The sequence below is a fragment of the Poecilia latipinna genome, unplaced genomic scaffold (assembly GCF_001443285.1).
Source record: "Poecilia latipinna isolate Pla-1442-1.1 unplaced genomic scaffold, P_latipinna-1.0 Scaffold819, whole genome shotgun sequence".
Lineage (NCBI taxonomy): Eukaryota > Metazoa > Chordata > Actinopteri > Cyprinodontiformes > Poeciliidae > Poecilia > Poecilia latipinna.
The window spans coordinates 216,317-230,161 of NW_015113435.1; the positions used below are offsets into that span (position 1 = coordinate 216,317).

Below are 13,845 nucleotides of genomic sequence, written 5' to 3' on the forward strand. Positions count from 1 at the left end.
CAGCTGCATGGTGATTTAATCATAACATAGCATGCCTGCTATTCAAGTGTGTGTTAAAGAAGAGTGGCGAGCGATATCTGAACAATAACAAAATTCAAACTGTTAATTAACTTTTTTCTCTGGGTGTACAAACACCTCAACGACATCAAAGTTACAGTGTTTGACTCTCATAAATCTCACTGAGATGCAGCAGGTCGACAGACACGGCGCTGTCTCGTTCCTCTTACGGACGACAAGCGAGACACCTCAAGCATATTTGCATAAGACTGTTGATGCTGAACCTTGTGAATCCGTGCAGGGCCACCTCCAGAAAACAGTGGAAGTATTTAAATTGATATGAAAGAAAGAATGCACCACCTAAACACACACACACCCTTTCTTTTTCTTTGCCTCCGTGATGCACTTCTCGGTGTCTCCTCGATCAGCCCATTATGCTGCCCCCAACAGGAAGTCGCAACCGACCTCCCGGCGGCTTTGTTTCTGTTTGGATTTGAGAATAGAGTTTTTCAGTGGCCTTGCCGTCAAATATGGAATAGAAATTGCCCCTTTATTTCTCTGGAGGCACGCCGGAAGGTTGCAAGGCAAGGGAGCAAACTGCCTCCCTCCGTCAGTCCATTATGCAGCCTGTTTTCCAGTGAGTGCATCTCAAGTTGTGCCTCTCCTATGCACCGTTCAGTCAATCATCTGAATGTTTCGAAACGGCAAAACCTACTGGTACGTGTCCGTTCACCTCGGCTGACAAAGAGAGCAGTAATGAGAGAGCCAGCCAGGAGGCCTGTGGTAATTCTGGAGGCGCTGCAGTGATCCTCAGCTTAGGTGGGAAAACTTTAAGTCATTCACTCCAAATTTAGCCGTTATGGAAGAGCGGCAGGAAGAAAGAGATGATGAGCAACCTGTTTACTCCTTCACCTGTGGTGGTGCTGCACCAAAAACCACTAAAGACCCTTCAAGAAGACACTGAGCTCAAATTTCTTCTTCACAATATGCATACAAAAATGGAGAAGTGTCAGTTTTTAGCAGTTGTAGGGTTTGTCTTTTGTCTTTGGCAAAAGATCACTAACCAGTTCTCCCATAACAGTGAGACACCGTAATCCACTTCCTGCTTTTGGAGTGGTCTCTGGTCTGCTTGGCATTCATACATCCATTCAAACTGCACCAGAGTTCACGTCGATCTAAACTCCACCAGAGTTCACTTCGAACTCTGATGTGTAGGCATATCAGAGTTCAAATTCACTTTCACATCTCTGCAAATGATCCGGATGTTCTGGGCAAGCAAACTAGAGTTGGATTAAAGCAGTGTGAATCCATCCTTATCTAACCTTTAATTTTTAAAAAAAAAAAAAAAAAAAAAGCTCAAGCGGTTTGAATACTTTTGCAGGCCAATTTCAAGTTTGATACATTCCATCTTGCTTTGTGTGTCACCACAGTCTGGCTTGGCGATAAACAGCTTACTGAGGAGACTCGAGTACAGGGGGTTTGGGAGCAGTGGTGGAATGCTACATGTGCGCTTGAGACCGTGCATCCAAATGCATGTGAAGCCTGTAAACCTCTCATTCTTTCTGTTCCCTCTGGTCAAATAAGCTGTAGCAGAGCATCAGTGAAGGCGAGACAATTAACTAGCGAGGATGGTGGGGAAAGGATTATACCAGAGGCTTAGTATCATGCACAATCAGAAGCTACACACACTGACAGCCTCACTTTTGTGAGGAGATAACAGCACTTTGGTACAGCCCAAAAACCAGGAGGGAAGACTTAAGTGCGAGCAGACGGAGAGCGAGGAACCTGCCGAGGAAGAAGCAAAGAGGCATAGCTAAGGTCACGGAAAAGGCGAAGGAGATTTCTCCAAACGGGCGAGCCAATGTCTTCTGCTCTCTCAGCTGTTAATTCCTCTATAATTTTCACTCCCTCCTCTTCTTCCATGCTCCCCTCTTGCTCCTCGCCCTCCTCCTCCTCCTCCTCCTCCTCCACCTCCTCCTCCTCTCTATAGCAACAGCAGCAGCAGCAGCAGCAGCAGCAGCTGGCCGCCCAGCAGCTCGTCTTCCAGCAGCAGCTCCTGCAGATGCAGCAGCTCCAGCAGCAGCAGCACCTGCTTAACATGCAGCGGCAGGGCCTGCTCTCGCTGCCCGGGCCCGCTCCAGGCCAGGCCGCCCTGCCCGGACAGACCCTGCCCCCACCAGGTAAGGCTGCTGCGTCCGTTCGGAGCACATGACTTCCTATTATTTGTTTGCAAGTACAAGTGCCGTCTTTCCCTCTTCTGTGTCTCTCTCTCTTGTCTTAGTTGTTGTCATTGGTATGCACATGTAATCCTGTTGCGTTATCTTTAAGTGTGTCTGTCTGCCTGCCTCTCATTGGTATGCTCCCCTACCATCCAATTTGTCCTTAACTCTGCACATGAATGTTTTGTTTAGTCGTCCATTCTTCCTCCTTGTCTTTATTGCTCTCTTTGTCTACCTCTGTCTCTCTCTTTTAGCTCTGCAAGTGTTTGTGTTTGCTGTTTTCCATCTTTGTTTTTATTCCCCCCACGCTCTCCCTTCTGTCAGTCCTTGTTGTTGTTGTTGTTGTTGTTTACCACCTCCGTTGAGATGAATAAAAAGCACAAACACAGAGGGAGAGTGGCGAACAGATTGAATTTTCTTCCAGCCGGAGCAAGTAAACACTCCTGTTTGTTGTTTACCATTGAAATGGCGGAGACGGGAAAACAACAGGCAGGAAAGTGTTTGATGAGATCACAGGAGTGAATTCGGAGTAGCGAGTTTCCACACTAAAATAGAAAACCTTGTTTGCCTCAAGGTGGAACTGGCAACTATTCTGTGTATTCAATGTTTCTCTTTTTACACAGGTGAGCCGTTTCCCAGATAAAGTCAATACCTGACTCTGCAGAAAGATTAGAGTGGTTTAGAGCTTTTCAGCAGCGTCATCAACCTTCTTCAAAGTTAGAGTTTTCAGCACACTCACCACTTACTCCAACTTTCTCCTTCCTCTTGGGTGTCTACAGGTGGCTTGAGCCCCGCTGAACTCCAGCAGCTGTGGAAGGATGTGACCGGAGTCGGTGGCGGCGGCGGCGGTGGCCACGCCATGGAGGACAACGGCATCAAACACAGCGGCGGCGGCATCGGCAGCGCCAACACCGGGACCGGCGTGGTCAGCAGCGGCTTAGACCTCTCCACCAACAACTCCACTTCAACTACCTCCTCCTCCAATCCTGCCAAAGCATCGCCGCCCATCTCGCACCACGCCATCACCAACGGACAGTCGCCAATCCTCAACCACAGACGAGAGCGGGAACGGGAACGGGAGCGCGAGAGGTAGATGAAAGAAGCCATCAGGCTGCCTTTTAGAGATAACAGCGGAGCACAACAAGCCGCTTGATGTTGTGCTGAAACTCAGGGGGGAAAACAAGATGTTTTGTTTATTTATTCAATGGTTTATTAGTGTCTCTCACTGATATTCAAGCACAAAAGACATAAATAAAAGTATCTTTCTCCCAGGGGAGCTTCTGAACAAACTTAGCTTGCACACACATATCAAACGTGGGGAGTAGAAGCCATCCAGGCAGGCACACTTACACTTATAACAAACCTCTCTGGCAGACAAGACAAGGTAACCCCCTTGTACATTAAGTATTTAGTGCTTTGTCTCTCTTTTTTTCCTCTTTTGAAAATTACCTTCCTTGCTTGCTTGTCATGTAAACAGAATATGTGATGCCTTGAGTGGCGTTTCTAGGATGTTTATCCTTGTGATGGCGTCTTTTATAAATGCACCCAGCACCGAAACACTGGCTGTTCACATATCTGCCTATCTGGGCCATGCATTATTCAAAGGCTTTTCTTGGGCGATATTATAATAAGGACTAAGGATGGAGATGTGTGTGTGTGCGCATGTGTGTGTGTGTGTGTGTGTGTGTGTGTGTGTGTGTGTGTGTGTGTGTGTGTGTGTGTGTGTGTGTGTGTGTGTGTGTGGATGCTTGGTGGAGACTTGCAATAGAGGTGGAAGTGCTGTGTAATTGGTTTAAAGTAGATGCTATCTCTGCAGTCCCACTAAAAGTAGGCTGGGAGGAGGAAAGGAAAAAAAAGAAGAGAGAGAAAGTGAATGAGAAGACAAGGAAGAAAGGAGAACATCTGCTTGCGTCCCGAGGGAGTTTGTGGTGCCTCGCAATGATCGAACAAGGAGTATTGTCAGGAGTGCTGCTTACTAACACGCCACGGATCGATGTGGGGGAAGCCCCTTTGTAAAAACACGGCGTGAGTTCTGCCAGGGCTTTCGACCACACACATGCACAGGCACAACCTGTCCGCACACTCTCCCTCGCGTTTCCATGAGCACACTCGCACACCAGTGCCAAGCCTAAAGGTTAAACTGTCATCTTTAATAGGATGTGCTGTCTAGGCAGGGTCGTAACTTATTTGGGTGCCATTTGAAAAACGCCAGAACACCCTTGTCCTCAAAGAACATAAGTTACACAGTGTATTAATCTCCTGATGAAAATTATATGGCTGTCTGGATTTTTAATGTTTACTCGAAAGCCTGCTTCCCCCACCTCTTCCCCCGATAATGGATTTACAAGATGGAGCGTTGGCTGCGGTTCCAACTCATTCTGGATTTCCATGGGGGGTGGGAGGGATGGAGTGTTCTTCACACATAAGTCACCACTGTCTATGAGTTCATGCAGGAAGATCTAGGATGTGACTTGCTTCTAACCTTTTTTTTTTTTTTTGCTGTCATGAGTAATTTCTTCTGTCTCGGTTAAAAAGAAAAAAACTTTGAAAAGTTGAATAATTTCACTTCTTATGCCTACATTGCTCCATTTCTCTCTCCTGTTTGATCTGCCTCCAGCTCACTTCACGAAGAAAGCGGAGGAACCCACCCCCTGTACGGTCATGGCGTGTGCAAGTGGCCCGGCTGTGAAAACATGTGCGAGGACTTTGGACAGTTTTTGAAGTAAGAACTTATTCTCCGACAATAAGCTGCAATCTCTTCTCATTTTTCTCGATTAGTAGTCGAGAAAATACTCCCACTTTTCAACAATTTGCCACATTGCAACCTAAAGACCAACAAAACACCTTAATGTGTCTTATTGGGCTTTTGTAAGACAGATCTGGAAATCAGATGAGCCTCAATACTTGTTGTTTCTGTCTGATTTGGTGAGTCAAATTGATACCAGGTGCAAAATCATTACAAAGAGCCACATTTGGACATCCCAGATCATCCCAATGTAACACATTGAAGATTCTGGTTGTAATGTGACAAAAGTTGGAAAAAAAAAATCAGTTAAATTGATGTTGCCATGTATTTTTAGTGACGCACATTGAAGCTGTCCCTTTTGTTTCCCACTCTCTCAGTGGCCTTACTCTTAAACCCTTCCTGTCTTTCTACAGGACACATTCTGACCTCTAGACAGCTAGCTGACAGGGTTCTGCTCCTCCAAAGCATGACTCAAACCAACTCTGATCCATAACAAATTTTCTGCGCAGCGTGGAGGGACCTGATAGGTTTGTGAGAAAAAGAAAAAAAAAAAAAAAACGTCAAAAGCTAATGGCAGCTCGCACGGCCGCACACTTACCTCGACAACAAAGGGCCCCCATTCACTGTTGTCATGGTGCAGGCGCTGGAGCAAATGAACTCTTCATGCTCCATCAACAATTTAGTTAATTAGCTCATTTGTAATTGGCCGGCTTTGTTGCCAGGATGTTAGTGGGGGGACATCAAAGGAAGAAGGTGTTTGCAGCGCTGCCGATTACAGGTTATCACATTGCCACTCACCGAGAGCCTCTCTCCCTCCCTGTATCCCTGACTCCCCGCTCTCACACAGAGAAGAAAAGAAAGGGAAAGCTTTAATTTGAATATTCTAATTAGATTTGTAATTAACTGTGAAATAACGATCTGGCGAGTGTTTTTCATGGGCTGTAAATGTCCATGTGAATTCTCATAAACTCCCCCAAATCAGGACAATGTATCCACTTATTTTCCCAGTCATGCAATTCTCTGCAGTATTGACTGTAATAAGGTGCGGAAAAGCTAGGAGACGTACGCGTACGAAAAAAAAGACAGAAAGAAAGAAAAAGAAAACTAGAATGTAGGATTTGGGTCAAGCTTTCGCTAATGCTACAGCATCTTCTGAATTACTGCCAGGAGGAGTTATCTGTGGATTGAAATGATTCCAATAAACAGCGTTTTCAAGTCTTTCAAAGACACTGGCGGGCAGCAGATTAGGCTCCGTTTTCACACGCTGTCGGAGCAAATAACAAAGTTAAAAGAGTTGTAATTGACAGCAGCGGACTGCAATATAATGGACACGAGTAGACGTCACTGCCGCAGCAAAGGGAAGTGTTTGCTTATATTCTTTGGAAAATATGAGACGTACATGTCAAAATTAATATACAGAGAATCTTTGCATTCTGTCGTGTCGGAGCCACATTGTCATTTTATGTGGTAGACTAAAACAAAGCTGGGCGTAGTTGTAGAGTGGAATAAAATGTGTGCATTTAAAACGTTTTTACGGATAAGTATTGGAAATTAAAATATTTGAGTCACTTCAACATGTGCAACGTGTTTCCCTAAACTATTCCATCGCTGCTCTGGTTGCTTCGTTTTGGTGTGTCTGGTATATTCAGGGTTGTATTTCACCAAACTTCCAAGTGTTTCCCTTCTTCTAACATGTTCCCTTGCACGATTGTTCTTTATTTTTAACTCTGGATAGCTTTACTGTCTATGTGAAAGGAAATCGTGACACTACCACCATGTTTGGGATGCAGTGTGTTAGTTTTCCACCACACAGTGTTTTGTGTTTGTGCTGAAAAGCTGTACGTCAGTCATATGTAACCAGAACACATTCGGCTCTCAAAATGACTTATTACAAACTGCAGCGCAGGTTTCTACATATCTTCCTTCACTTCAAAACGAATGATCTCGGTCTGTCACATCACATCTAACTAAAATAAGTTAACGGGCATATTGACAAAATGTGAAAAGTGAAATGGTTTGTGAATACTTAGACTTTCAAAAGCCATTCTTACCAAACACCGGATTGTGGCGCACATGCTACAGGACTACGCATGATGTAGTCCGGGTGAAGCAGTTTGCCTTGCAGCTTTGGTAAGGGATGAACCTGTGATCCAGCAAGACTGCGGGGGATTAGCAGGTTTTCTGGAATCACATCCAATCACCTAAGCACACTTGCTTAATGGAAGACATCACTTTATTTCTTTTGGTACCGTATGCTCTGTTCGCACACAAACACTCACTAGTCTGTGTGCTTTAAGGATACTGCGGGTAGGTAGATTAGCTGGTCACTTCAGTCAGGCTTGGAGGCGCACTGTAAAAGCTGCACACATGTGCCGGATACAGTAAGCTGGTAAGCTTCTGTGAAACGATGCGTGCTTGTAAAGTCAAAACCAGAGGAGTCAGACAGGCAGGTGGAGAGAAAACAGTTGGATTTCAAAGTGAAAAACAGGTGCGCAGGTTGGCAGACAGTTTTGTAAGAACATTTTCCAGAACATCGCCTGTTACGGAATTTCTGTCTTGGCTGAGTCCCGCACACAAAACTGTACGGGTAACCCAGCCAGCGCAAGAAAACAGACGGCAACAAAGAAGGCAGGCTCATCATTAGAACAAAGATGGCTGCTCTGTGCCGTGCCTTGGAGCAGTCATTGTAGGTGTCAGAGGGAGTCCTTTCATGTTTCAGGAGATGCCATTTGACTACACACACACACACCGATGCACCCGCGCGTGCACACACACGGGCGCGGTTTAAACGGGGTTACATAAAGCGGATGTCAGATTTAGATGACAGCTTAGATGTTGGTACTTCAGTGGAAGGAGGGGGCCACGTTTGTTGGGAAGGGGTTGGGGAGAGACCCAAGTCAGGCTGCCGCCTCGTAGCTCGCTGCAGGAGCTCGGCTCAGCAGCAGTGACACGTTTAGTCATCTATTGTTTTGTTGCATGAAGAAACTTGTCAAGATCAGCATTTAGCGGCTCCTCGGCGCTCTTTAAAGTGTTCTCACCTGGAAAATGTAGCCGCAAGGTGGCATGGCACCCTGAATTAGCTCTGTGAAGTTCAAAATGAAATAATATCTGTGGGAATTGTTTCTTGAGTGACTGGATGTTTTGGTTTGCGGGCGTATTTATGTTAGTTACATGACAAAGAGGGCTGAGACACTACAAGGCATTGAGGTTGGGTGGAAGGCTTTTTTTTTTTTTTTTTTTTTTGCAAGCAGCCTTTGGTGAAAATAAAAGGAAACAAAATTATAGTTAAAACGATCAGCTTGATAATGTGGGAATTGATACCAAAATCATAAATGGTTTTCCAAGATTGCTTGACAACTAAAAGGTGAACTTATAGAGTCCAGTCTCAAGTCTTTCACTGCTAATACCTTCATCCATATCTCTCACCATCTGACAAGCCTCCCTATACCTGTTGGTATTTACCAATAAAATAACATTAATATATCAAAGATATATTAATGCAAAATGCAATAATTGTTTGCTGCCTCCCTGCTGCAATACTCATCAACACATTATTGTTTCCAAGATGCTGAAAGTCACAGTGTCTGATGTACAGATAAAAGGAAACAATTGAGGAACATGTGGATTTAACACAAATTCTATTTTCACAGCTGTTTTCATTAATAATATTGCCATCAAATTCTTATTTTTTTTCTTATTTGCACTGCAAAAACACAAAGTCTTGGTTATTATCAGTCTAGTTTCTAGTGCAAGTATCTTATTACGCTTGGGGGAAAAAACTTACTTAAAAGTAACTTTTCAACAAGATATATTAAGTCTATAATTAAAAAAAAAACAACTACCACTTCCATTGGCAGATAATTGAAGTTACTTGTAACTGAGAAGGTACTTGTAAGCTAGTTTTGTCTTTTTTCAAATCTACTAAGATATTTCCTCTAGAAACTAGACCAAAACTACTTGGTGAGATTTTTTTTTTTTTTTTTCCGTGTGCACCCCTTGTTTAATGACAAAATGGGAAAAAGTTCAAGGCAAATGAAGCATTTGTGAAAGGCACTCATACATGTCTGAAGGCATTTTATATATACAATAATGCTACTTCTCAGAGGTTATATTTCCACCTTTACACAAACCGATAGTAGCAACCCCCCAACCAGCTCTGCCAGTGTTCTGTCACCGTTCTGCTCTCCTTATTAGTGGCAGCAAGCCAGGCTCTGTGTTAAAATGGCAAGCTCAGTCGCTAACCTGAAGGCTGGTGTTTGTAACCCGCTACTAATTAAACCCACAAGGCAGCAGCCAAATGTCTTTGTCTTTATATAATGTACGCATATGCACATTGTTGAGGCTCTAGTGGGTTTTCCCAGCCACTACATGGTGAAGCTTTGCTCCACCCTACCAAGACCTTTAAAAGGCAGGGCACCACCACCTAATGGTGACAGCCTCCATGAAAGAGACTGCGTGTAAACATGCTTTGTTTTAATTCACTTATTTAGAAGTGTGCTGCTGAATCGGTGTTAGCGTGTCGTGTACAGATAGCTCAACTTTCTCTTCTGGGCCTTTGTAGTCCCTGATGATACACACAAACAATTAGCACAAGTGTACAGTCCATATATACTGGCTTGAATAGATTTATTATTGTGCCCTTAGTGGACATTGATGGGCTATATATATTCATGTGTTCAGCTACGGGAGGAAAAAAATCCTTCAAAATCTTTTGTTCTGTTCTCTTTAAGACAAACTGCAGGTCCTAATAAAACATGGGATCGTTTCTAGGGTTTAAAAACAACAGCTGTTTCTCCCTCAGTGTCTATTTTTACATCTTTTTGTTTGAATATTTAGTGTCATGTGTTCAGAAGTCTCTGCCTTGGCCATCTTTTCTCTCCAGTTTTCCATTATTCATGCCTGATGATGGGGGGGGGGACGTCTTGTTTTCTTCATTGTTAGAATAAATGTTTTACTTCTTGCTATTTATTTTTAGCTGCAACTATCTCAAATACGTGGCTTATTAAAGGATATTGCTTTTTCACATCAGGCTATAAGTAAGGCAAATAAAGAGGTGGTTTATTTTTGGAGTAAAGTGGGCTATTTAAAAAAAGCACACCACACTTTTCAGATTTTTTTCTTTTTCTTTTTTTTCTTTTAGAAATATTTGTTTCCCTTCTTTCTGGTTTTCTTTTGAAATCATTGCTTAAAATCCTAAAATTGTTTATAATCACCATTATCAAGGTGAGGTTACTTAAGGCCATCATAATAAAGGAGCTGAACACCACAGTTGGCACAGTTGTTAATAATAAAAAAAGAGTAAATAATAAAACCAGGTGAAAGATGGTGATTAAAATCATTTATGTTGTTCAGACAGGTTAGAAACCTAAGGGAATCTTCTTCTTCTTCTTCTTCTTCTTCTTCTTCTTCTTCTTCTTCTTCTTCTTCTTCTTCTTCTTCTTCTTCTTCTTCTTCTTCTTCTTCTTTATTTCACTACCTTAGATTTTCTTTTGTCATGTTCTTTTCTTCCTGTCCTGTGTGTCTGCCCACCCCCTTCTCCTTCATTTCTGTCTTTGTTTGGCATTATTAATGCTCAGCAGAACATGCTGCCATTTGAATATTTTATAAACGCACGTTGTAATCTTCCTGTAATCGCCTTGCTAACTGGCCAGCAGTGAAATTGAATGTACGAAGCCCTAACTGTCTGCAGGACCGCCGTGAGGCCTCGCGCACACAAACGCGTGCACGCTTAACTGAAACGTAGCTGCTCGCAGATGAGACGTAGACTCGATAAAGATTTTTGCACATCTTTTTTTTTTTTCTCTTTTTTTTTCTCCTTGTTTTGTAATGAGGTATCTTCAGGGACAGCGAGCAGCCATCTCTGTGCTTTTGAAGCAGCTGTAATTCATGACACACACCATACATCAAGTGCATAAGATAGCATTATGGGCAGTGAAATGAAAAGGGTATTTGCAACATTAGTTCCCTCATCCTGCGAGGGACGTGATTAAATGATTAATGAAATGCCCCCCCACCCCCCCGCGCCCTTTTTTTTTGCATGCGTGTTCTGAAACAGCAATTAGGCACAGAGCTGGTGGAAATCCACCAGTCCTGTCCCTCATGCACTTCTCTCCCTACCTCTGCTTGTATTTTTTTTTTTTTTTTTTTTATACCACCTCATTCTTGATTTATAATGAAACATTTCAGAGCATTAAAACCTGAAATGGTTAGGCGAAGCAAAGGCAGGGACGAGATGAAACGGTTTTTAAGCGTGTTCGGTGTTAATTGAAAGGTACAGGACTATTGTGATTACAAATGTTCTGCTCGGCTTCTGATTGACAGGCCAAGAGAAAGCAGCTCAATGAGTTGTCTTGTTTTTTTTGTGCTTTGCAGATAAACAAGAAGAGATGTGGTTGTGTGCGTGGGGGGGGAGGGGGAGGAGGTGAGGGAGCAGAGAAGAATATGTGCTGGAAGTGTGTGTTTGCGATAATATAAGCAAGCGTGTGTTTTCAGATAAAGCGAACGCCAGAGAGGAAGAGATTTTGTACTCCCTCTAATGCACTGGAGGCTGTGCTGTAAATGATCATTGAAGGGTCTGCAAGCTAACCTATAATTACTGCAGATAAAGTGGCAGCTCTGGCATTTCATAAGCATGTCTCCTCAAAGCTTTGCTTTGTGAGTTTGTCTCCAATGATCATTTAGATAGAGGCTCATTACCCAGCATCACAACACTTTAGGAACCCTTTTTTCACCACATATTTGCGCTACCGCGTACGTGTGTCTGGAATAGAGGTCTATCTTAATGGTTGAGATTTTTTTTTTGTGTGTGTGTGTGTGTGTGTGTGCGTGTGTGTGTGTGTGTGTGTCCTACAGATGAAATCCAATCGAGACAAAAACCTTCATTGACTGTTATGGCTGTCTGGCCACCTTTTTTCCTTCTAATGAGGCGAACACACCAGATACGTTTAATATGTCTGTGGCACGATAATGCACCTTCAAGTGAAGAGCCGCCTTTGTGTGTCAAATGTTGCCCGTGTTAAATTGTGTGTATTGTTTTCAATAAATTAGGGGGACAAAACCATTCTGCTGGGCCAGCACGTTTTATTCTTAGAAGAAAGCAGCTCTCAGGGTGTCACTGAAGCCCCCCCAAGCCCGTTCTACCACCACCATCACCTAAACTGGCACAGACCTATTGTCATGTTAAAAATGGTGCCTCACACCATCCATATTACTGCTAATTACTTCATTTCAAATAGGAACAATGGGTTCCAACTGGGATCCTATAGGTAATTGTCGCTGTATGGAAATTATCATAAAAACAAAAGTTGATACTGTAATTATAATCCACCACAATTTTCGTCTAGGTAAACCAGAGTTCTCACAGCTGTGCCACATGAAACCTTTAAAAAATACAGCAAACCCCTTGAACATTTTTTTAGGTTTCGACCAAAACCTTCAGTGGTGAAAGGTGGAAAGAAAGGTTTTCAAAGATGTTGTTTTAAATAAAAACTTGGGAAAAGCATGATGTATTTAATTTTTTTTTACCTCCTTTTATTTTTATACTCCTAATTAAAATCCTGCCCATGCAATATGTTTCAGAGGTCACTTAATTTGTGTAATTGTGAACTAACAGCATTACGAAAGCAAGATTAGGTTTCAAAACAACATCCCGAAAGCTATATGAGATGACTGCAAACAATGTGTGGTGGAAAACTGAAAGTACATGCCTCCCTTAATATATTATAACTGTGAAACACGGTGGAGGCAGAAGCATGTGTGGGGATATTTTTCTTGCTGGTCAGAGTTGAATATCTGATGGACGAAAGTAAAATACAGGGCAATACCCAAATAAACCGCAAACATCCGAACATCTGTACAATCTTTTTTTTTATATATATCAGTGTGAAATTACAATTTGGCTGTCTCTTTGTCCTTTCAGGCACCTAAACAGTGAGCACGCCCTCGATGACAGAAGCACAGCCCAGTGTAGAGTCCAGATGCAAGTCGTACAGCAACTTGAAATACAGGTAAGTTTCTTAATTTTTTTTTTTTAAGCCAGTAATAATGTCTTAATGGAGTAAATTCAAACGGTTGTATTTTTTTTTTTTTTTTACATTAGTGTAGCCATAACTCCAGCAGTCAAAACTTTATTTTGTGAAACTTGCACAAGTAGGAGAAAAGGCCGCATTGTGGTTTGCTTAATACTTCCAGACAAGCAGGACCTGCTGAATTCAACAAAGCCACTAAACAAAGGAATCCTCGGGCCTTACAACGAAAGCCATTATGGCTGTTTTAATTGAATTAAGCCCATGCTTTATTTTCTCTGCTGCTTCCGTTTTTTTTTTTCTTCCTCCTTCTTTTTCTTTCCAATTAATAGCGAGCGCATCTCTCCCAGTCTGCTGTGTTAATTAACTGCACTTTGCACCTGAAGAAAGCTCAAAAGGAGGGAACTATTTTCAGTAGGTGGAGCGTGACCTTATTAAGAAGTCATGTTGGATAGATAATGAGAGCGCTGATTGAGTGACATTATTACTCAGCACTGCAGACGAGCGCCGCTCTGCCTTTAGAAACAAATAAAGACGGGGCGAACAAATGTTTCGGCACCCTTGGCAAAGATGTCTAATAATAATAATAATAATTTAAAAAAAAGTCAAATAAATTCTCATTTTATTGCAGTTACTGCAATGTCACGCAAAAAGTTGGAAAAAAAAAATCGCCTTTACCGTAAATGTTTTATTCCATGAAAAGCAAGAAGTAGTTGATTTTGTAGAATCACCGGTGGCACGATTGTTGGTACAGTATTGTGTCCAACTGCTTTTTGACAATATAACATAATGTAGGGCATGTAATAAGACATCCTGGACTCTTGTAGTTTATCAGAATTTGAATTAATCTCTAAGATTT

At 42.6% G+C, this 13,845-nt stretch overlaps 1 protein-coding gene across 7 annotated transcripts in view; it reads left to right on the forward strand.

Annotated features, from left to right (window-relative positions):
* foxp2 (forkhead box P2) overlaps positions 1–13,845 on the forward strand; it is a 123,133-nt gene that overhangs the window by 89,684 nt on the left and 19,604 nt on the right. For all 7 annotated transcript variants that reach the window (XM_015047307.1, XM_015047311.1, XM_015047312.1 and 4 more), the window contains 4 exons: positions 1,988–2,177; positions 2,996–3,305; positions 4,834–4,938; positions 12,881–12,968. In XM_015047307.1, coding sequence (XP_014902793.1) covers positions 1,988–2,177; positions 2,996–3,305; positions 4,834–4,938; positions 12,881–12,968 — 693 coding nt within the window. The remainder of the gene's footprint in view (positions 1–1,987; positions 2,178–2,995; positions 3,306–4,833; positions 4,939–12,880; positions 12,969–13,845) is intronic.